Source organism: Salvelinus sp. IW2-2015, unplaced genomic scaffold (genome assembly GCF_002910315.2).
Source record: "Salvelinus sp. IW2-2015 unplaced genomic scaffold, ASM291031v2 Un_scaffold19, whole genome shotgun sequence".
NCBI classification, from domain to species: Eukaryota; Metazoa; Chordata; class Actinopteri; order Salmoniformes; family Salmonidae; genus Salvelinus; species Salvelinus sp. IW2-2015.
In genome coordinates this window covers 1,214,853-1,238,541 of record NW_019942505.1, presented here as the reverse complement: position 1 = coordinate 1,238,541, position 23,689 = coordinate 1,214,853, and the positions used below count along the sequence as shown (strand labels likewise).

The following is a 23,689-nucleotide window of genomic DNA, read 5'->3' as shown; positions in this document are numbered from 1 at the left end:
GCCGCCGCTCAGCTTTAGCTGCCTCCAGTTCTTCTTTGGGGTGGCGATATTCCCCAGCCTGTGTCCAGGGTCCCTTGCCGTCTAATATCTCCTCCCATGTCCATTTCTCCAGATAGCGCTGCTCCTCCTTACCACGCTGCTTGGTCCTTTTTTGTGGGTAGTTCTGTAACGATCGTCGTCCTCGTCTGATGAGGAATAGGAAGGATCGGACCAAAATGCAGCGTTGTACGTGTCCATGTTACATTTATTGAACTGAACACTGAATACAAAWTAACAAAGGTGAAAAAACGAAACAGTCCTATCAGGTGACACAACACAAAACAGGAAACAACTACCCACAAACACAGGTGGGAACAGGCTACCTAAGTATGGTTCTCAATCAGAGATAACGATTGACAGCTGCCTCTGATTGGGAACCATACCAGGCCAAACACAGAAATACAAAACATAGAACAAAACATAGAATGCCCACCCCAACTCACGCCCTGACCGAACCAAAATAGAGACATAAAAAAGGAACTAAGGTCAGAACGTGACACTACCAGATGATACAAAGTGCTCAGAGCTTAAAGAATTGTCGTGGGTTGACAGAGCTTAAAGAATTTTGAAAATAATAATGGGCAAATATTCCACAATTCAGGTGTGGACAGCTCTTAGAGACTTACCCATAAAGACTCACAACCAGTGGCGACCCGTCATTCATGGCATGTGGGACAGAGATTTTTTTTGGTTGCCTGTTTTGCATGTTATTTTGGCATTAATACGTGTCACATATCAGTTTGCAAACAATTTAAAAAACAATATTGAGTTAATAAAGCCGAATACAAACATGGTCTCTTTTTTGCTTCCTTGAGTAAGGCAGGTCCAAAATGCAGGTTTCAGCCTAGCTCAGCGCTTTCTGTGGTGGTGGGCCAGCCAGCGTTATCTAGTTGCGCCGTGATTGGCTCAGAGTTCTGTCACTCATGGGGAAACTACATCACCCAAACATCTACTGGGAGAGCTCAACAATTCAAGCCCCTTGGGTGCTGCCATAGCGTTACATTAGAAAATCCCATCCAAGAAGGCTCAAGGTCATTGGCCACAGATAAAATTACATCAAATCACGTTATATCTACAGTAACTTTGATTGAACTGATCATGTCAACATCATACTTTCAACTGCATACTTTCATTCTCCATCTGAGGATATGACGGAGCCAAGTGACTTGGTGTATAGAGAGAAGAGGGCCTAGAAGCGAGTCATGGGGGACACCAGTAGTGAGAAGACGTGGTGCAGACACAGATCCTCTGCACGTCAACTGCTATGAGCAGCCTGCAGGTAGGATGCAATCCAAGAGTGTGCAGAGCCTGAGATGCCCAGCCCTGAGAGGGTGGAGAGGAGGATCTGATGGTTGATAGTGTCGAAGACAGGAGATAGATCTAGGATGAGAACAGAGGAGAGTCAGCATTGGCAGTGCGGAGAACCTCCGCAACACCGAGAAGAGCAGTCTTGGTTGAGTGATCCATATTGAAGCCTGACTGGTTAGGGTCAAGAAGATTGTTCTAAGAGAGATAGTGAGACAGTTGGTCAGTGACAGCACGCTCAAGTGTTTAGTAAAAAAGTGATACCGGCTTTAGAAGGCCTTATGGTGCTTTCAAGACAACTGGGAAATCCCAAAAATAAAAACAAGATCGAATCATGACGTCAGTGATTTTCAGGTTGGAAAGTCGGAGCTCTAGAAAAATGCCAGAGTTTACGACTTGGAATTCCGAGTTGGATGACCGTTCAAAAATATATCCCAGACGGAGCACGTATTTTTCCCAATCAGAGTTCCCAATCAGGTAAACACAGAGCCACACCAGGTTGTCACCATGACTTGTCTTTTACCTAGGAGGCCTCTCCCTGTTTTAGACTGACAATTTTAAGATATTTAAAATAATTTTTGCTGTTTGTGCTTGAGCACATTCTTTATTCATGAGTTTAAATAATTGATGGGCTTTAATGGGCTTGTTATGCTCAGTTTATTATTGCTTTACCTTCCAAACTAGATAACTGTTTCACTACCTCCTTGTGGATAATTGTGCTAAGTGCATTTGGGAGAAGTCAGCAAATACACATTTGTGATCCAAACAGTGTTGGGGAAGCTACTCTGAAAATATAGTTTACCAAGCTACCAATTACTTCACACTGGTATAAGTTAATCTACACTAAAGCTACCCTWTAGAAAAATATAGTTTACTTAACTACTTTTTCAAAGTAGCTTTAGTTATGTTCAAAGGGCTGTGAATTATTGTAGTTAATCATATCAGTAATGTTAGCTAGTCATATCAGAGCTGTAGCTCCGCCCACCGGTGAAGTGGAGCAGAGCATGCTGGGCAATCTCCAGCTCAGAGATCAGCTCGAGAGTAGTCAAGTGAGAGAAAGTTCCAGCCATCCTTGTGTTTTCCCACCAGTTAGCTTGCATTGTGTTAGCCAAGGCCAGTGTGTGTCCTTGTTGACATACCACACACACACACACACACACTTTGGTTGAAGCAAGTTGCCAGACCACTAAGTGCCTTAGTCCACCCATACTACATACACTGTGCGGTGCAGTTCCGTGCCTGTGCATCTTCAGCGTTATTAAACCCCCTCAACTGGAATCCTAACTGTCTGTCATCTGTGCCCTTACCTTCACACGGTAGCGAACACATAAAGTAAAACCTAACCTAAAGAATATACAGTCCACCAAGTCCTCACTTACAAGTTAACTACATCCAAACTACTTTGTGATAAATGATCATATCTAAATTTGAAATGTCATAGATCACAAATTGCAAGAACAGATCACTCTAGTCAGATGTTAACAGAATTTGTAATTTAGCCTATTAAACACAAACTATGTTTCAAGTGAGAATTAGGAAGGTCTGATGCCGAAAAAGTAGAAAATTGTCTACTTCACCCATATTTTATTTTTGCAAAAAAGTTGTGGGTAGTTCCAGTAGTTAGCTACACCGCTACATGAGGGAAAAAGTTAAATACTACTTAAAACACTACCAAGATTAGAATTTAGTTCAACTACCACCAAGCTACTACAAAATGCACTACTCCCCAACACTGGATTCAGTGCAGAAAAATGATTAACACAGTTCAAGAAATAAAAAACATGACACCACAGTTGTATTGTGTATGAATGCAAATTAATTTTCTGGTAAATAGTGACTTTAAGCCAGATCAATGTTGACAAAGATCCTGAACTCTGTAGCTTAGCTGTATTGTTTCTCTGCTCAAATCATCTGTGTCTTATCACAGTCTCCTTATGGAGATGCCTGACATACACTTCAAACAACAGCCTCTTTCAGCCCTCGCCTCTTTGAGCATTGTTATGCTCCAAAAATTGTCACCATGAGGTTGATCACCAAGTGCTGGATTCACTTCTTCCTCGTGTGCATGCAAACAGAGCGGGTTCTGGATGCCTGGCGTATCCTTGTGTAGGTTCTGGCTGCACTGGTGTCTGGGGAGAGCCGGAGGGTCTGCTGGTGCACCAGAGATGTAGTGGAGGTGGCAGAGAATGACGAGGTAGCGGTGGACAAGTGATCCCGAGGCCTCATCTCCATAGGGACGGCCCCTTCATCTGCTCCCTTCTTCCTCACTCCATGTTTCAACAATCCTGCACTGGAGCTCTGACTGGGATGGACAGAATGAGAGAACAGATGAAGAGTCTGTCGGGATGTATTTATGAAAATAATTAATAATACACCCTACATGCTAAGGTAGGATTCCATTTTTGTTGTCCCTGTATTATCTGCAAACAAAAATGGACATGTTCTTTCTGTGGTGTTGACTTACAGAGGGCTGTGTTGTACATAGGGGGTGGGTTTTAGCTGGCTCTCTCTGGGTGTGTCAGGCAGAGACTGGGTGAATCCACAGCTGCTGGGGCAGGTAATCTGTAGAGATTGCAATGTGTTTAATGTTTACAACTGCCCTTATCATTGTTCAAATCAAATCAGGTGTATTCAATGGATCACAACATGCAGTAGTTCTCCAGCAGCAGTTTTGAAGTATTAGCCCCTTAGCCCCTTTCATCAGTTTCCACGGTCAACACACTTTACACTAAAGGAGTAGAGCTGTCCCCTGGACTCCTACCTTGGACTCCACCATGGAGGCCCCTAGTTGGGCTCTATCCCTCAGTTTCACCAGGCTACTGTGCAGGGTGCTATTCTCCTGCTCCAGAACCCTAATCCGAACATAGTTAGCCTGAAACTGCTGCTCCATATCCCCCAACACATCCCCTGTGCCTGAGACAGAGTCAAGTCTTAGATTAGAATATGCACAGAGCTGTGACAGGCAGCTTGACATGGTGATAGCATTGTCAACATACTGTAATTGTAACCAGGTCTGTGTGGTAACTATTCAAAACCAAATGTAAGTAAACCCACACTGGCAAACAATACAGAAGTCAACAAAGTCAACATGGTGGGTCAACACAGAAAACACTGGGTTATTTAAGGAAATGAACGTACTCTGTGGAGATCCCTGAGGCAGGGGGGTGAGCTCCGGGAAAGCCACCATCAGCCTCTCCCTCTGGGCTAACTCCTGCACCTCTCCTCTCAACTGATTCACACTGTCTTTCAGCTCACCCACGTGACTCTCCAGTCTCTGCTTCTCCTGCTGAAGCTCAGAACACAAGGCCTCAGGGAACGCAGAGACAAGGCAGTTAGTTATACACAAATGATTGTTCTTTGGAAATGAAATAGGGTAATATATATGCAATGCTGAAATAGGTATCTGCCCAATGTATGCAAGCAGCACTATAAAATGAACTATATGAAACATTGCATTGCGGGCTGTCAGGTAGTAATATACCTGTTCTTGGGTGAGCTGGGTTTCAAGTTGGTCCTTCTCCTCTGAGATGTGTGTCAGTCGTTCCTGTAGGTCGGTCTGTCGGTCCTCACTCTTCCCTAACTGTCCCTGAAGCTCCTCACACTCCTGGTCCAGAGCATCCACTCGCTCCAGCAGAGACCTCTGCTTGGCCTGCAGTGACTGTTGAAGACACAGAGTGAGACTGTGCAGTAACAACTCACTTAAAAGACACAAATCAGTGTTTTTAGATTAAGTCTTTAAAACATATACTAGTACTGCCCCAGGTCTGGTTTTCAAGACTGCCCCCATGAGTACCCAAATCCATATATGGTTGTTATACTCACCTCCTGTTGGCGACAAGCATTCTGGTACTTGGATTTCTCCTTGTCAAGTAAGAGCTGAGTAGTGGACAGTTGAGCCTCCAGCACTTGTGTCTTCTCCTCTAATTTACTCCGTGCCTCTTCCTCTACCTGCATGGTCTTCACTTCCTGATGTAGCTCATCTCTCTCACACTCTGACAAAGAAAGGACAATGTTTCGCAGTTTTTCTGTTCACAACAATTAGATAACTTGGGCTCTCTCCTTCTGCTCCTAAAACATCAGACATGGGGTGGGGGTGTATGTCCTTACCAAGTTTGTGTAACCTTTCTTTTTGCAAACTAATCCCTGCCTTCAGTTTGGAGTTGCTATCCTCCAGGGACACGGTTCCTAAAAGGGACACATTTATATTGTGAATATGATGAAAGCACTTTTACTCTTGAAATGTTCTATTATTTTGTCTCCCTTCAAATATATTGTTGTCAGCAAGGTTTCCTCTCTGTCCTCACTTGTTGAGTACTACTGTACCTCTCCTTAGCTCCTCAAGTTCTTCCTGCAGTCTCCTCTCTGTCTCCTCCCTGGATACCTGGGCCTCCTGCAGTCTTTGCTCCAGCTGTTTTTTGCTGGCTTGGTGTGTTGCCCTTTCACGCTTCAGTTCCTCTTGTGCCCTACCCAGCTGAGCCCTGAACTCCTCCCGTTCCCTTTCCGCTGCCTGAAGGCTGTTTCTGAGAGGCTGCACTGTGGACCGCACCTCCAGCAGATGCTTACCCACCCGGCCCATGTCCCTGCGCTGCTCTATGGACCACTGGGACACATCTCCTGCAGTCAGACGGCCCTGCTCCAGGGTGTCATCCACAGCCACCAGAAGGCGCTGCAGAGAGGAGGGAAGGCCCTCGCTCCGACACAGCTCCACAAGAGCATCACCAGTCTCCCTCAAACTGGACTGGACCTGAGCACAGGCATCACAGGGGACAAGGGATGACACTACTGTCTGGCAACTTACATTACGAGTGTCCGTGGATATAAGGGGAAGGCAGGAGGGGATGCTGCTTGCTGTTCTGTGAGTGGGACAGGAGAGGGAGCCATTTAATATTTTCTGTGGAGGACACAATGGAGTGCTTGCTGATGTTCTTGAGGTACAGTGCTGAGACACTATTGATGGAGACTGTGGACAAAGATCACTTTTTGTGTTCAGAAGTGAGGATGCTGAAGAAAAAGTTGTATTTTCCTCACATTTTGGAGTTTTGATCACTTCTTGAATATCTTGCTTCGTGCTCTGAATAAGAGAGGTAAACAACATGGTCATAAGATATGCATTTAGCTATTGTATGTGAAAAATAAACACCAGGTGTGCTTTAAAAACTCACCACCCTCTGGTTGCCAACCTGGATCAAGTTATTCCAATAGTGTCTGACTACAAGGCCAATTGATACACATGGACCTTTTTGCTGAATGTGTTCTCTCTTCTGTCCCAACTTCAACTGCTCTGCATGGGCATTGAAACTTTGCAGCAGGAGCAGCAATCTAGGGGAAATAAATGGATTACAGTCATGTATAATCATTTCCAACTATTCCCTATAGCCACATCAGATCTTTACAATAAGCCATATTGTACAATAACTTACCTGTCAATCACCAACTCCAGCAAAACAATATGTGAATGCTGATTGAATTCCTCTTCCCCATCAACAAAGTCGTATTGTTCTAATAGCGACACCAGGTCCAGATTGCATGAAAGCTTATCTGGGAACTTCCAGGAGGGAAATCGAACTGGGCCTGTCCGAGAGAAGACATCGAGAACAGCACCTTGAATATCTATTAAATCTCTCCGGAGACTTTCAACGCAGTCCTGACGTCCTAAGAGATGTGTCATATTGACAAGCCTTCGTATCTTGCACTCTTTCTCCCATGGATTGTCTCAAGGCACTTGTTGTTGTGCCTTCAGGAAGATGCTGTAACAGACTGAGTTGGATGTTGTCACTTTATTTCCATAGCGACCTGCTAGTAGAACTGCAAATCCCATAATGCTTAGATGTGTTTCCGGAAGTAAAATACCTCCATTCCAGGCGGGTCATCGGACGAACAATGGTCCTATTTGGAAATAGTTTTGTGCAATTAAATCAGTTTCTAGATATAGCTATAGTACCACAACAAGTAGTGTCATTGTGAAGAGAACGAACCTCACTATTTACGTTTTAACAGATAAGCCAAGCAAGGAATTGACGCAGCCATGCCGCCTGGGCCTGTACAAATTGTTCAACTGGAGCCGAACAACAGGGTAAAATCTGGTACATTCAATCGCTCTTTATCAAATCAAAGTGTATTGGTCGCATACACAATTTAGCAGATGTTATAGCGGCAACCGCGTAATGCTTATGTTACTGCTCCTAACAATGCATTAAAATGTCAATCGAGTACAAAAATAATACTAAATAAATAAAGATCAAGAAACGTCTGCCCTAATCTAGCTACGTTAGCTAATCAACACACCAAATAGCACTAACAGTAATCCGAATGGAATCAATAAGCATGTACACCGGATGAGATTACAGAAATTGTACTAAGAATGGTACTGGTATGAACAGCAGTAGATGAGTTTGACTCAGAATCTGGGTTTACAGGAGACGTTCTCCAATCCCAGCAAGCAGTCATTCAACTTGCCATTCACCAGCTTTTCAAGCTTAATAATGTAAAAATACGTTCGGTACTTACCAAAGAGTTTTGCTGAGCAACTACTGCCGTCCATGCTGGTACTTCCAAAAAGTAAAAATAAATAAAAATGTGTATATATATATATATATATATATATATATATAAATCCAATAAGTCTAAATAAAAGGTTACATGCAACCGAAAAAATGTCTTGTCTGGAAAGAATCTATTGTTTATCTAAAGTATTGTTTTTTAGCAAGTGGCATGCACCTCTTCTGCACCTCCTGCAATATTATAAATGTAATTAAAATACACGAAGGCCTTTATAGAAATATTACAATCACTGTAAAAACACTGTATTGTCTAGTTAATCTACTTACATGAAATATTATTGCATTCTGTGTAGCGCTAGTGAAACAACAGATTGATATGATGTTCATATGCTCAGTAGTGGAAAAAGTACTCAATTGTCATACTTGAGTAAAAGTAAAGATACCTTAACAGAAAATGACTCAAGTAAAAGTGAAAGTTACCCAGTAAAATACTGCTTGGAGTAAAAGTCTAAAAGTATCTGGTTTTAAATGTACTTAAGTACAGTGGTACTTGTCATACTTCAGTAAAAGTAAATGCTTTACATCAAATTCCTTATATTAAGCAAACCAGACGGCACCATTTTCATGTTATTTTTTTATTAGAGACAGACAGCGGCACACTCCAACAATCAGACATAATTTGCAAACACAGTATTTGTGTTTCGGGAGTCCGCAAGATCAGAGGCAGTAGGGATGACAACGCGTTACATTGACAGGTGCCATAATTCTGTCCTGCTTTAGCATTCAAAATGTAACGAGTACTTTTAGGTGTCAGGAAAAATGTATGGAGTAAAAAGTACATTATTTTGTTTATGAATGTAGTGGAGTAAAAGTAGAAGTTGTCAAATATAAATGGTAAAGTACAGATACCCCCAAAAACTACTTAAGTAGTACTTAAAGTATTTTTACTTAAGTACTATACACCACCGCATATGCTGTGATAAAATCAGTTACCTTTCCTGCTGCTGGATCAGCCGACCTGTGCAAGGCAGCAGAAAGGAAGGGTGAACCTCTCGCCAAAATCGGTCTAAAATGAGCCTAATGTGTTTTCTATGGGTTTATTTTGGACCTAAGTTTGTTGCCTGCCTTTGGGACAATGACTTATTTTTAGGTTGGAGACATGATCATCTCATTATATATACATCTCTCTAATAAGCCAGGTAGCCTCAGATGCCTCAACATGACAATATCAAATCAATCAAATCAAATTTTATTTGTCACATACACATGGTTAGCAGATGTTAATGCGAGTGTGCGAAATGCTTGTGCTTCTAGTTCCGACAATGCAGTAATAAAACAAGTAATCTAACCTAACAATTCCACAACTACTACCTTATACACACAAGTGTAAAGGATAAAGAATATGTACATAAAGATATATGAATGAGTGATGGTACAGAACGGCATAGCGAAGATGCAGTAGATGGTATAGAGTACAGTATATACATATGAGATGAGTAATGTAGGGTATGTACATAAAGTGGCATAGTTTAGTGGCTAGTGATACATGTATTACATAAAGATGGCAAGATGCAGTAGATGAATATAGAGTACAGTATATACATATACATATGAGATGCAGTAATGTAGGGTATGTAAACATTATATTAAGTGGCATTGTTTAAAGTGGCCAGTGGTACATTTTTACATAATTTCCATCAATTCCAGTATTAAAGTGGCTGGAGTTGAGTCAGTATGTTGGCAGCGCCACTAATGTTAGTGGTGGCTTTAACAGTCCGCGATGGCCTTGAGATAGAAAGCTGTTTTTCAGTCTCCGTCCCTGCTTTGATGCACCTGTACTGACCTCGCCTTCTGGATGATAGCGGTGACAGCAGTGGCTTGGGTGGTTGTTGTCCTTGATGATCTTTTGGCCTTCTGTGACTCGGGTGAGTGTAGGTGTCCTGGAGGCGTAGTTTGCCCCCGTGTGATCGGCGTTATGTGGCGAGACTCTTGCAGCTCACTACCTCTTGGAGAGCCTTACGGTTGTGGGCGGAGCAGTTGCCGTACCAGGCGTGATCACAGCCCGACAGGATGCTCTCGATTGTGCATCTGTAGAGTTTGTGAGTGCTTTTGGTGACAAGCCGAATTTCTTCAGCCTCCTGAGGTTGAAGAGGCGCTGCTGCGCCTTCTTCACAACGCTGTCTGTGTGGGTGGACCAATTCCGTTTGTCCGTGATGTGTACACCGAGGAACTTAAAACTTTCCACCTTCTCCACTACTGTCCCGTCGATGTGGATAGGGGTGCTCCCTCTGCTGTTTCCTGAAGTCCACAGTCATCTCCTTTGTTTCATTGACGTTGAGTGTGAGTTGTTTTCCTGACACCACACTCCGAGGCCCTCACCTCCTCCCTGTAGGCCGTCTCGTCGTTGTTGGTAATCAAGCCTCACACTGTAGTGTCGTCCGCAAACTTGATGATTGAGTTGGAGGCATGCATTGCCACGCAGTCGTGGGTGAACAGGGAGTACAGGAGAGGTTCAGAACGCACCTTGTGGGGCCCCAGTGTTGAGGATGAGCGGGTGGAAGATGTTGTTACCTACCCTCACCACCTGGGGGCGGCCCGTCAGGAAGTCCAGGACAAGTTGCACAGGGCTGGGTCGAGACCCAGGGTCTCGAGCTTGATGACGAGTTTGGAGGGTACTATGGTGTTAAATGCTGAGCTGTAGTCGATGAACAGCATTCTCACATAGGTATTCCTCTTGTCCAGATGGGTTAGGCAGTGTGCAGTGTGGTTGCATTGCGTCGTCTGTGGACCTATTGGGTCGGTAAGCAAATTGGAGTGGGTCTAGGGTGTCAGGTAGGGTGGAGGTGATATGGTCCTTGACTAGTCTCTCAAAGCACTTCATGATGACGGAAGTGAGTGCTACGGGCGGTAGTCGTTTAGCTCAGTTACCTTAGCTTTCTTGGGAACAGGAACAATGGTGGCCCTCTTGAAGCATGTGGGAACAGCAGACTGGGATAAGGATTAATTGAATATGTCCTTAAACACACCAGCCAGCTGGTCTGCGCATGCTCTGAGGACGCGGCTGAGAATGCCGTCTGGCCCTGCAGCCTTGCGAGGGTTAACACGTTTAAATGTTTTACTCACCTCGGCTGCAGTGAATGGAGCCCGCAGGTTTTGGTAGCGGGCCGTGTCAGTGGCACTGTATTGTCCTCAAAGTGAGCAAAAAAGTTATTTAGTCTGTCTGGGAGCAAGACATCCTGGTCCGCGACGGGGCTGGTTTTCTTTTTGTAATCCGTGATTGACTGTAGACCCTGCCACAATACCTCTTGTGTCTGAGCTGTTGAATTGCGACTCTACTTTGTCTCTATACTGGGACTTAGCTTGTTTGATTGCCTTGCGGAGAATAGCTACACTGTTTGTATTCGGTCATGTTTCCGGTCACCTTGCCCTGGCTAAAAGCAGTGGTTCGCGCTTTCAGTTTCACGCGAATGCTGCCATCAATCCACGGTTTCTGGTTTGGGGAATGTTTTAATCGTTGCTGTGGGTACGACATCGTTAATGCACTTTCTAATGAACTCGCTCACCAGATCAGCGTATTCGTCAATGTTGTTGTTGGACGCAATGCGGAACATCATCAATCCATGTGATCGAAGCAGTCTTGAAGCGTGGAATCAGATTTGGTCGGACCAGCGTTGAACAGACTGAGCGAGGAGCTTGCTGTTTTAGTTTCTGTTTTTGTAGGCTGGAAGCAACAAAATGGAGTCGTGGTCAGCTTTTCCGAAAGGAGGGCGGGGGAGGGCTTATATGCGTCGCGGAAGTTAGTATAAACATGATCCAAGGTTTTACACCCTGGTAGCACAATCGATATGCTGATAGAATTTAGGGAGTTTTGTTTTCAGATTAGCCTTATTTGTAAAGCCTCACGAGACAGGTAATTTCTGCATATATATATTGTTTCAACAGGCAGATGAGACAACAGAGGAAACCCCAGCAACGAAACCCATAGTTGGGATCATCTATCCACCTCCTGAGGTCCGAAACATCGTCGACAAGACTGCCAGTTTTGTAGCCAGGTTTGTTTTTCAGTCTCATTCTCAGTCGTGTTTTTATAAAATTGTATGACCTCATATTGCAATGGCCATGCATCCTTTTCCTTCCATTAATTCTCAGGAATGGACCAGAGTTCGAGGCAAGGATCCGTCAGAATGAGATCAACAACCCAAAGTTCAACTTCCTGAACCCCAACGACCCATACCATGCTTACTACCGACAAAGTCAATGAATTCAAGGAGGGCAAGGGCCAGGAGCCGTCTGCGGCGTGCCAAAGGTCATGCAGCAGCAGGCCTGCAGAACTCAAAGCAGCTTCCTCAAAAGGTGTGCCTTCCTAGGCATTCAGTGGTTTCTTATCTATCGATTTATAAATCACTGATTGTCATTTGTTCATGTAAAGTGTAAGATGTGATTGATGCCTAAAATGAGCTATTCTAAGTTATGGTTTCCTTTACTGGTAGCTGCAGGCTCAAGTGATTCATGAGACAGTGGTGCCAAAGGAGCCTCCACCTGAGTTTGAGTTCATTGCTGACCTCCCTTCAATCTCAGCATTCGACCTGGATGTTGTCAAGCTGACCGCCAGTTTGTTGCTCGCAACGGGCGGCCAGTTCCTCACACAGCTCATGCAGAAAGAACAGCGAAACTACCAGTTTGACTTCCTGCGACCTCAACACAGCCTCTTCAACTACTTCACCAAGCTGGTGGAGCAGTACACTAAGGTACAGCGTCATACCAATTATTCTTGATTGTGGCATATACCTTGTTGAAATATATCATAATTTTTATTTTATTTTACCTTTATATAACTAGGTAAGTCAGTTAAGAACAAATTCTTATTTTCAATGATGGCCTAGGAACAGTGGGTTAACTGCCTTGTTCAGGGGCAGAACGACAGATTTTTACCTTGTCAGCTCGGGGATTCGATCTTGCACCCTTTCGGATACAAGTCCAACGCTCTAACCACAAGGCTACCTGCCGCACATCATATAATAATTTGTCTTGTTAGTAGTATAACATGTCTTCAGCTGGTTGTGTTGTGATGCTCACCTGTGTTTGTCTTGGGTCTTTTCCCCCTAGATTCTGATCCCTCCCAAGGGACTTCTGATAAAGCTGAAAAGAGAGTCTGAGAACCCCAGGGAGGTGCTGGACCAGGTATGTCCCTGAAGCTTTGATGTAGGGTTTACCCACCATAAGCTCTTAAAATGTCCATAGTCTATAATTCCATGCATTAACAGTTTATCTCCTGGCTTTACCAACAGGTGAGGTACCGTGTTGAATGGGCGAAGTTCCAGGAGCGTGAAAGGAAGAAGGAGGAGGAGGAGCGGGAGAAAGAACGTGTGTCCTACGCCCAAATTGACTGGCATGACTTTGTAGTGGTGGAGACCGTGGACTTTCAGCCTAATGAACAAGGTAGAGAAATGAACTGTCAGCCAGACAAATTAATATGAATAGATAGTTCATTTTCGGGTTCCTGAGAGATTGTTATCCACCGCCTGTGTAACTAGTTTTGTAATGATGGTGTTATGACTTGTGTTCCAACAGGCCACTTCCCCCCACCCACCACACCTGAGGAGCTGGGAGCTCGCATCCTGACCCAGGAGCGTTATGACAAGTTTGGAGAGAGTGAGGAGGTGGAGATGGAGGTTGAAAGTGAGGATGAGGAGGACGATGAGCGGGAGGAGCGGGATGATGGGCGTCCCACACAGCCTGATCAGGACACACAGCTGCAAGACATGGATGAGGTTAGTAGACACAGACCTGTTTCAGTATACACACACAACAGTAGGATGTCATTAACAGCTTATTACTCCTTAACAGAGTTACTGATTGAACATGAATGTAATATTATTATTATTAGGGAATAGTGTAATCAATGTAGAGTCACATGAGTCTTTGATGCCTTCTGCCCAGGGTTCTGATGACGAGGAAGATGGCAAGGCACCATTGCCCCCAGACAACCCCATGCCACCCCCGCTGCCCCCTACTCCAGACCAGGTCATTATCCGCAAGGACTATGACCCCAAAGGTGAGAGAGATTCCATCATCAGGACCTAAACACCCCTTATGCTAGATGTTTTATTATCATGTATGACAATAAAGGACAGGAAAATACATGCATGTTCTTCATTTGCCCTTACATTTGATCAATTTTTCTTGCCCTGTAGCCTCCAAGCCACAGCCTCCAGCCAAGACTCTGGATGAGTACCTCATCTCTCCCATCACGGGTGAGAGGATCCAAGCCAGTAAGATGCAGGAGCACATGCGCATTGGGCTACTGGATCCCCGCTGGCTAGAGCAGAGGGACCGGGGCATCAGAGAGAGGCAAATCGAGGACGAGGTTTACGCCCCTGGCATGGACATTGAGAGCAGCCTGAAACAGTTGGCTGAGAGGCGTACTGATATCTTTGGCGTGGAGGAGACAGCCATCGGTAAGAAGATTGGAGAAGAGGAGATCCAGAAGCCTGAGGAGAAGGTGAGTGCAAGTGGAGAGGGAATAGCCTTTTTTTTTGTGTGTAAAATAAATGTCTAAGAGGAATCGATTACTAGTCAGTTTTTACTTAATGCACCTTCCTTCCTTAGGTGACCTGGGATGGGCACTCTGGCAGCATGGCGCGTACTCAGCAAGCAGCACAGGCCAACATCACCCTACAGGAGCAGATTGAGGCCATTCACAAGGCCAAGGGACTGGTGCAGGAGGATGAAAGCAAAGAGAAGATTGGACCGAGCAAGCCTGAGCTTTACCATCATCATCAATCACCCCTTATCTCCTCTGCCCCCCTTCTGCCCAAACCCAACCCTCCAATGAACACGATGGCTCGGGGCCCCTCCTTTCCGTAAGTTGCTTTGCTTGTTTCAATACGAATGCTCAAGCATTTTATTTCTGTTGACATTTAATTTTGTACATTATTATCAAAGCCGTGGGGGTAAACTGGTTCATTTTTTTCTTGTGAATCATGCAGACTGCCACAACGTCCTGTACGCACCACTCTCCTGTTCGATGACCTCGCTGTCCTGTGATTCCACGGCCCCATGGCCCTGTGCAGATGCGCCTAGGCCCCCAGTGGGCAGAGTTCTAACACCCAGCTTCGTTCCATGATGATTCTCCCCGCATCAATCGTGCGTAACCCATCCTAATGCCCCACACACACTCCTACATGGATGGCCCCCAGACGCGACCCACCGTATTGATTTTGGTACCAACTTGTAAGGATGAACCGATTGCAAATGGAATCCCATAGCTCCTAATGTCCCACTCAGTGTGTTAAATATCTTTTTTAATCCGCATGATATGACACGTTCAGACCCAATATGTAGTCAAATGCAACAAATTTACTTATAATTTACTATTTTTTAAGCATGTCTATTGATAGTGAGTTGACGTGGATTTTATATCGCTCCTCTTTCCTATCCAGCATTTGTCCCTGCTCCTCCAGCATAGCCAGTTCCCGCAGCCCCCCCGCCCTGACCCGCAGCCACCTTCCGCGACCCACCCCCAGCCATTGAGATGATGAGGAGAAGTCCTACCAGCTGTAGGAAGATGAAAGCAGAAGGGACTATAGACCTCTTTGCCATATACCAGAGGAGGAATTGTTCTCTCCCTCGCATTTTATATACAGGTCTTTCTGTTGCCCTCCTTATTACAAATAGGTACAAATGCGAGCTAGAATGGCAGAGCCAATGCCAGTAGTGGGTGGAAGAAGGAACGTCTCCAGAAGTCCTTGTCATGTTTGACCTTCCCAGTCTTTCCGGTCATAGTAGCCTTAAGTGTGTACCCAGATTGACTCCGAGCGGGTCGTATTTTTATATTGCCCATGTCTTGCAGTAATACATAGTATCGGACTTGCTGCTTGGGTTAGTTCTGGTTGTATGGATTTGACATGTAATTGTGATTGTATTCTTATCTGATGTTATGATTTATTTTGTATTAATAATGCGTATCTCCCGCTTGGTCTCAGGCTCTCAATCCATGATACAAGTTCCCCCAAGACATGCAGGACAAGACGCGGAACTAAGGCAAAGATAAGTGGGATCAATCCCTGTGAGTCCGCCCTCGAACATTTGACACTGGTCCCTGCCCAATGGCCTCACAGATCAGGTACCGAAGTATGTTAGACTTACACAGTATCAACACCCTCTACACATTTGACCTTCTCTTCCCCTTACGAAGGTGATATCCTTAGTGAAATTACCAATTTCAAAGTATAGATTCATCTTATGAAGAGTGATTTAATCCGTCCATGAAGTTTAATTCTGGAATATTTTCCACATTCTTGAACTTCTCGAGTTCTTAACAAAATCATACTCGACACGACAATGGTATCCTGTTGTATTTAAAGTCGGAGAAATTCCATGAAGCACAGCATCCCGGTGTGCCAAGGCAGCTGGGATAAACCCACTAAAGCCAAATGTGAGTCCTGAGTTTTCTAAAGAGGTAAGCATTGGTTTCCAATGTTCATTAAGTTAATTGTATGTGTAAATGTAAACTGATTGGGTGAACCTAAGGGCTTATCATAGTTCTTGACCATACCAATTTGCATCTCCACTCTACTAAATCCGCTCACTAAGTATATTCAACCCTGGGAATTTTCTCATAGTGCAAAGATGTCCTCGACATCTTCAGCTGTTGCCTGACTGTGAGCGATACGGACTATTGAACTGAGAGGACGCGGTCGTGCTCCCATTTCATACCACCATAAGGGCACTGAAGGGTGAGATGAGGGTGGGGATTCGAACAGAGATACGTGCGGAACGAATTAGCCCCAACAGGTTGTACTCACTGCCATAGACACAGCCAGTATGCGACATTTTGTAATTTACCCCATCAGTTAATTATTTATAAAGTCAGAAAAATGGGGGGCGCAGTTTGTCTGGTCCACGGGTGTCCGGTAAAGTGGAGCAACTTAATTCCACTCGAGAGCAGCTTGGCGTGTATCCGTCAAACGATTTGCTCACTGTCTCTTCTGTCTCGTCTCCCATATCCACTGTGCATCCCAGTAGTGCTTGAGGGCGTGGTAGTTCGTCTCACAAGCTAAACTATCAATCCTTGAGTTTACGTGGTTTGCTTGGTCATTTCTATACCACCGCAAAAGTTGTGCTCCATTCTCACTTTCAATAAACTGTTAAATTGCTTACTCCTGCTTAAGGTGCCCTGGCGATCACTCTGTCACCTAGGCGGTGACGTGCATGGTGTTGTCGTGCGAAACAAGCATCTGGTGGGTTTCTGTTCCCAGAAGTTTTCCAGCCCTGTCAGTCCATTCCAAATATAAAGTAATAAAATGTCACCTTATATGTCATTTGAGTGGGGACTTTCAGTATATTTGAATGTCGGAGCAACTGTCATGGTGTGAAACTGGGAAATATTGGCAGCTACAAAATATTGAGTAAGTTCAGCAGTACTCACAGAGCAGTGAGGCAGCTGATGTGACTTACCGAAATGTTGGGAAGATCAAGTATTGCAACCACTGGTGCGTGCTAGATTGAGAGCGCAGGCCAGTGGACAAGTGCCGAACTTCTACAACTTGTGGGGCGCTTTGTACAGAGGGATAACAGAGATTATACATGGACCGGAGGATGAGGCGGAGGTAAACGACACAAACTGTCCTTTAGCTTGGCTTCACCACAAATGCACTCTGTGGTGAAGATTGGTTGCTACCTAGTTAGCTAGCTCGCTAACTAATTCACATTGCCACAATTTTTTGGTTTACCAAGGACTAGCTAGGCTAGCCAGATTCGTTTAGACGCTTCGAAAATAATAATCGTGCACTAAGCCACGGCAGCTAGCTTGACGCTTACGTGAAGAGGTGATCTGAAAAGGTGAGGACGTACAAACATATCACACGCGGAAAAACGTGCGAAGAAGAATAGCCCTTCAGGTACAACAGCGCTATAATTGACTAACCATATTTCGTTCTTCGTCTCAATTTAAAAAAGAAGGAAATTTATAGTTGATGTATTTCTATAGTCAACTCCCAGTTAGCACAATTAGATATTGAGCCGACGCTAGCTAGTGCTGACAGCTATCGTTAGCTTAGCTACGTATTCCATGCCATGGTCTACTTGCGGTTTTAAGCCCTGGTTGAATAATCTGTTCGCTGTCTGTTACATACTGTTGTGGTTTGTTTAGGACTCGTCAGTGCCAAAGAGGAGAAGTGATATGGTAGTTGATGTGATGGAAAAAATCATATGCGGCATTAAAATAAGAGACGATGTCCGCCAGTCGGCCGACTCGAAGAAGTAATCAAGAACTCGCTATTGGTAAAGTAGCACCGGTTCTGTCAGTTGGATTCATATTTGAACGACACGAAGACTTCAGTGAGCTGCCCTTGGTCAGACTGCGCGAGCTATTTTGATACGGGGTTCTTAAATGCATCTTATTACCCCAACGACTAGGCCCACTACTCGCGAGAATGAAATATATGTGACTCATTAATGGCCGCGCGCCTTGAGCTCATACTAGTTATTCCAAGCATTCTGTTAAGAAACGTCGTTAGCCAGTAAGACGCCTTTTGTGTATTTCCTAGATAAATTGCACATATTATAGACTCACATTTTATTAATAGCTTGTTACAGTTATACCACGCCTATAAGTTCTCACTTAGATGGTGTGATGCATAAGAAATAGCTGGCACTCACATTCAACTGGAGTTTAATCATTAGCCGAGATTGGCATCTCTCTACTAGTCCCACATTATCATCAAATAGAGGCATAAGAGAAAGAGCATCAGCCGTCCAGTTTTTCCACCTCAACAATTTAATTTGTGAGACTGGGGCAATATATTCTGAGAACAAAAAAACCTGTCCTTGCCGAAGACCATAATACTCACCTCGTTTACTTACTTAGCAATGATAAGATCTATATCTTTCTACTACCACTCAACGCTCGTTTTTAATTAGCCTGATTAGCATGGTTTTAAGATATGTGAACTAATTACATACCCATACGCTGATGGAACTATAGTCTCAGAGGATGTGTCTCCAAGTATACCACTGGCTATAGTCCGCAACCCCTTTGCAACCTCTCAATGTCACACGCTAGTTTCTTTGCGCCTTGAACAGCTTCTGGGATTTGAATTGGCACCCTTGATTGTTTGTTTACATAGATCACACTGAGTGGTGAATTCTAAAAGTGTTTGGTCTTAAGCCTTTGGGGAACTGATAGAAAGATACTGCGACGAAAGGCATAATCCAAACTTCTGAATTCCGGGGTGAATCGAGTAAGAATAAACCTTTAGTGTGTTGCCACCGGACTCAGACGCTGACCCCAAGCGTGTAGATACCCTCCGTTAATCTCCTTTCCTGTTCATCTCCCTCTTTTGTGGTGTCTTGAATTCACCAATGCCTACCTGAGAGCACTGACCTCATATTAACTTCCTGCGACTATAGAAGCATAAGCAGCATGGGGATCTACAAAGATGCTCCCCAACTTTCATGATTGGAGAGACACCAGGTTGTTTTCCGAGCACATTCTTTCCTTTTACACTTGGTTCAGCACATGTTTTTCATGACTTTGACTTGTCTCTTTTCTTTTGAATAAGATGTAGGCTTACGTTGAGGTGTGATAATCTTAGGATGCATAGTTTAGAATACAATTACACATTGCTTTTCTCAATTTCCCGCACCCTTCGCGCTAAATCCAAATCATTTAATATGTCAAAAAATGATTATGTATTTTATTCCTAATTTTCCTTTCTCCCTTTATGTTTTGCAAGGGCAACAAGAGGTAAGTCTTCAATCTAATTGGGTGCATAAGCCTCCTTTGGTTCTTGTGCTCATGTCCATGCCCTGCAGTGTAGCACACTGGCAAATGGAAGGATTGAGTGAAATTTGCTGCAAGCACTATCGCCTGGGAACTTGCGACGTAGTGTTTTCTAAGTAATGTTGGCTTGGCCTTTTTTGCCCTATATCTCGTTTGGTTCACATCTCTTAGGTCTGCGCCCGATTCGATGGCAAGTGCCTGCCTTAACTGCGCTCAGTGGTTTTAGGGAGGAGGTGGGAGACAATAGCTTTTTTTAATAAAATAAAGGATTTCTATTGTGCATGAACAAAATATCTACTTAAGTACAGCAGAGTCTATTTGTTTTCACTTGTGTAAGGGAATAGGCAATACTGGCAAAGGAAGGGATAAATCATTAAATCTACATTGAATATCTTAGGTTTGGGAGATTAGGAAATTGTGAATAAATGACTGTAGAATATTCCTTAATTGAAAACAATAGGAGAGTTTCCCACCCTACAACGCTTTTCTGGAAAAGGTAAATGAGTGGGCGCTGGTAGAAAAATGTAACCGCTTCTCAAAATTCAGTAGACGTAATACATCCCGTTCCCGATATCATGTCCCAGTCCTTGTATCCATTAGCTCGTGTTTTAACCAGGCTTTTGAAAGCTAAACAGTTCTTGTTTACATTTTTACTTGTTTACTAACATTTTGGGTAACTATTTTTGTTCATGATGGAAGGTACGGACAGGATAAGACGCTCCGCGCCCACATGAGGAACATTTATATGTTATATTCTTCAAGAAATCAGTTGTTGGTGGCCATAGATCAATCATTCTCAAAAGACAAAAATAGTCGGATGTCTCCTTAGGCAAACTAAGGATTCATGGCTTTAAGTGGAGGAGAGAGGGTTTGTCACAAAATTGAGAAACGGACAAATCACTAATAAAGACATTACTAATAAAAAGACACCATGATTACAAAAGGTTGTGCTGAATAAGATTACATGCTACTGAGCGCCAAGGGCAAAGCCAAGCTATAAGAAAACGTTAGGTCCGTATAGTAAATTTCATCTCACTAGCTGCAAAGTTTTATTTCTTGGCATGTGGTCTCTATGGGAGCCAAACTTACCACATCCTTATAGGCATTACCTAATCGTGCTTGGTTCTGTTGGCTGCACAAGGCCCGCCCTGCCTTTGCCCGGTCACGTAGAGGGAAAATCAAATGCCTCAGATACTGTTTACCCTTTCCTCCCGCTGAATTCTTTATCTTTAATAAGTCTCGGAAAGTGTTTTATTTGGCACCTATCTAGTTCTACACCTTTTTTTTTTATAAAACAATTTGAAACTCTGAAAGCAACATTAGCAGATTTTAGCATGATATAAAATTAATTCTATCATTTTGCTTAGGATTCTTAGGAAAGTTCTAACATTTCCTCCTTAGTTCTTCTGTCTTCTCCCTCAGGGAAGCTCAGGAGTCCCTCCAGAGGTGCTGAGGCAGCGAGACGTCAAGTGGCTCTGACATGCCTGAGGCAACGGGACAATATGGAGGACCTTTGATGGTCAGAGGACTCACCCAAAAAGGTCAGAGATGTTGCTAGAGGTTGGAGCATTCAGAATAAGGCTGACACAGAGCTCTGGTAACCTCTTGATTTGAACCATGTCTTAAGGACTGTCTGCTTGAACCCACTGTCTCTTACCATCTGGTGGTCTTAATTATTCCTCAAATGATCCTAAATAGTTATTGCCACTCGGAGTCAACGTGTGGCAACTCTCTTGTAATACCCTAGTTGTTATGTGACCCCGCCTACCAAGTGGCTTACCGAGTTCTTGCATCTGTAAACTAGCACTCTGCCTCTGTTGTTTTGTAAATCTAAGTATTGCTTCCATGCCATTCCCTCTGTCCAAAGGCATGTTGGGGGTTTGGGCTGTATGTGTAATGGCTGCTACAGCACAGTTACTGTAAGACAAACTACACTGTTTGTGTTTCCCTAATAATTCAGCACAAGCCAAGGAATTAACCTGCATGTCAGACACTGACTTGTGTTTGTTCCCAGTAAACTTTAATTTGGTTGAAGAAGTGTGAGAGAAGCTTTTGGATAAATGTTCCTTCGTGGAGTTGTTCAGGCTTTGGCCTTCTACAGGAAAGCCGGCTTGTTTCCTTCTCTTCAAGTTGCCTAGCCAGTTCTACCCGTGTGTTCCCCCAGTCTAACGTTAACTATTTAAACTTCAGGGGCCCAACAATAGGTATAACGAAAAATCCGGGTGGGCCTCTGCAATTCCATGAGTCGAGAGCCAACGCGGCTCCACCATACTTAACAAGACCCTCATCTCCCTTTAATTCCTTAATCTCACCCGACTGCCACTGTTTCGGAACCCTAGATGCCAAGTGACCAGTAGCAAGGCCCTCTGTCCGCGTGGTAGTAAGGCAAACCGGTAAACATTACATGACACACATTCCGCTGATAACAAGTCTAGGGTGTGCCGCAGATTCGCAAGGTTTGGACATGCGCGGACTAGCTTGTTCTCTTGCCAAACTCAAGTATGGACTTGGTAATAAGGGGATACCACAGTTGAACATTCGCACTTACCAACCTCAACACAAAATAGATGGATCAGTCCACCGGTCTCAAATGTTTCTACTGGGCTGGCCCCTTATGCTGCGTGATACTAGAGTCAGTCAACTCCTCCAGGAGTCATATGTAAAAGATGTTCTCGTAAGTTCTTACACGCATCCGTTCCTCTTACTTTGTGGTGTTCCTATGATTTCCTCCATAGTGGCTGTTCATACTCTTTCTGGAAAGAAGTTGGCAGGTAAAGACTATATTGCTCTCTGTAAAAAACAGCAAATAGGACTGAGTATAGAAGTTTGGTAGAAATATCAGTATTTTTGTTCGGACCGCATCAGGAGTATTGTTATAGGTCCCTGAACGGTTGTTTTGTTTCCAATGATTACAGGCAGTCCCTTCAGCCTCCTCATGTCCAACATTGAGGCTCTAGTTGAACATGCTACGTAGTTTATCAACAATCTCGTCGTTGTTAATGCAGCGTGAGTTTTTTACAAGGAACAACCTCTCTTGGTTGGTAGATAAGATACATTCTGCCTGTCTTCTTCGAAAATTTTCACCCAGTGGGCAGACTGCGGTGCCAGAAAGGAAATCCCTCCCTCACTGCGAGGCCGTGCTTGGCTTGCGTACTCTGGTCAGCGAGGGAAAACGCTCGAAGAGGGAACAAAGTAACCGGGGAAGTTCACCGTAGTGCGTGCGCGGTTCCCATGCTTCTATGCTCCTCCCCTGTTTGTTTTACTGTGTGGGACTGGAGGTTGTGACTGGTCCTTGGTGTTGTTTCAGGATGAGTCGTCTGGACAGTCAGGGGCTGGGAGACCCCCAAAGAGCTGGATGTGATTGACCGAAAGACCTGCCACAGACAGTTTCCCCTTCCATTGAGATGTTGTATGCACCGAGGGGGGCCACGCGGTTAGTTGTTCTCGACCACAATAGATTGTTTAATCCTCACTCAGCGGACTAATTGGTTTGACATTGTAGTCTTGTCGACCTTTGTCCTTGTGTGTGTTCATTGCTGTTCATGGGTTTGTAATTATGTGTTTGTTTACCCACACAGACAGCAGGACTTGTTCCGTGGTTCTGAAAAGGCCATACACGCTGTACAGCCAGAGGAGGCGCTATGGTCAGAGCCCAGGCCCCCCATTGCTGCTGTGCTGCTCATGCACGATGCCTGCGACGGTGAGCCCTGTGCCTCTTGCTCGCTCTGAACTCGTGGTTCTCTCACAATGACTCCCGGACCTTGTGGTTTTAGCTAAGGTGAACAGTGCTCTCAACCAGCTTCCTTCCTTTTCTGACCCTAGTACAATGGAATGTTTATGTACGCACACTATAGCTAGCCTGCCGCCAACTTTTGTGTTTTAGTTTTTGGGTCCCTCTAAAGGTTTGGTTCGTGAGTCACAATTTCCTAAACACCATCATCTGTATGGTTTTTCCACAGGATGCCAATTCTGGGGGGCTTGGTCCAAATTCTGTTGAGAACGTACGCGAACTCCCTGCGATACTACAGTGCAGGGCTGTTAAGACATTGGTACCCTTTCC

General features: G+C 44.3%; 2 protein-coding genes and 1 pseudogene across 2 annotated transcripts; 1 reads left to right on the top strand and 2 right to left on the bottom strand.

Annotated features, from left to right (window-relative positions):
* Positions 1-2,881: 2,881 nt before the first annotated feature.
* Positions 2,882-6,576, bottom strand: LOC112068029 (coiled-coil domain-containing protein 157-like). Its single transcript, XM_024135022.2, has 10 exons — positions 6,555-6,576; positions 6,373-6,415; positions 5,668-6,197; positions 5,452-5,529; positions 5,167-5,336; positions 4,826-5,002; positions 4,483-4,651; positions 4,106-4,257; positions 3,809-3,906; positions 2,882-3,646 (listed from the first exon to the last, which is right to left on the bottom strand). Exons 1-10 carry the CDS (start codon positions 6,574-6,576, stop codon positions 3,391-3,393), a joined length of 1,695 nt encoding a protein of 564 aa, XP_023990790.2. The 3' UTR covers positions 2,882-3,390.
* Positions 6,577-6,760: 184 nt separating this feature from the next.
* On the bottom strand, positions 6,761-7,157 carry LOC139023871 (coiled-coil domain-containing protein 157-like). The gene has a single exon (XM_070437997.1). The coding sequence runs from the start codon at positions 7,010-7,012 to the stop codon at positions 6,761-6,763; it is 252 nt and encodes an 83-aa protein (XP_070294098.1). The 5' UTR covers positions 7,013-7,157.
* A 17-nt stretch (positions 7,158-7,174) lies between these two features.
* On the top strand, positions 7,175-23,358 carry LOC112067987 (splicing factor 3A subunit 1-like; annotated as a pseudogene).
* Positions 23,359-23,689: the final 331 nt, after the last annotated feature.

Excerpts from the sequence above, each read along its gene's own strand:
- LOC112068029 (XM_024135022.2), bottom strand. The coding sequence starts at position 6,576 with ATGTGTATCAATTGGCCTTGTA. Across the intron at positions 4,258-4,482 it reads GCCTCAGGGATCTCCACAGA|GCACAGGGGATGTGTTGGGG; the intron begins GTACGTTCATTT and ends ACTCTGTCTCAG. Across the intron at positions 3,647-3,808 it reads TATGTACAACACAGCCCTCT|TCAGAGCTCCAGTGCAGGAT; the intron begins GTAAGTCAACAC and ends TGTCCATCCCAG.
- LOC139023871 (XM_070437997.1), bottom strand. The coding sequence starts at position 7,012 with ATGACACATCTCTTAGGACGTCAGGACTGCGTTGAAAGTCTCCGGAGA.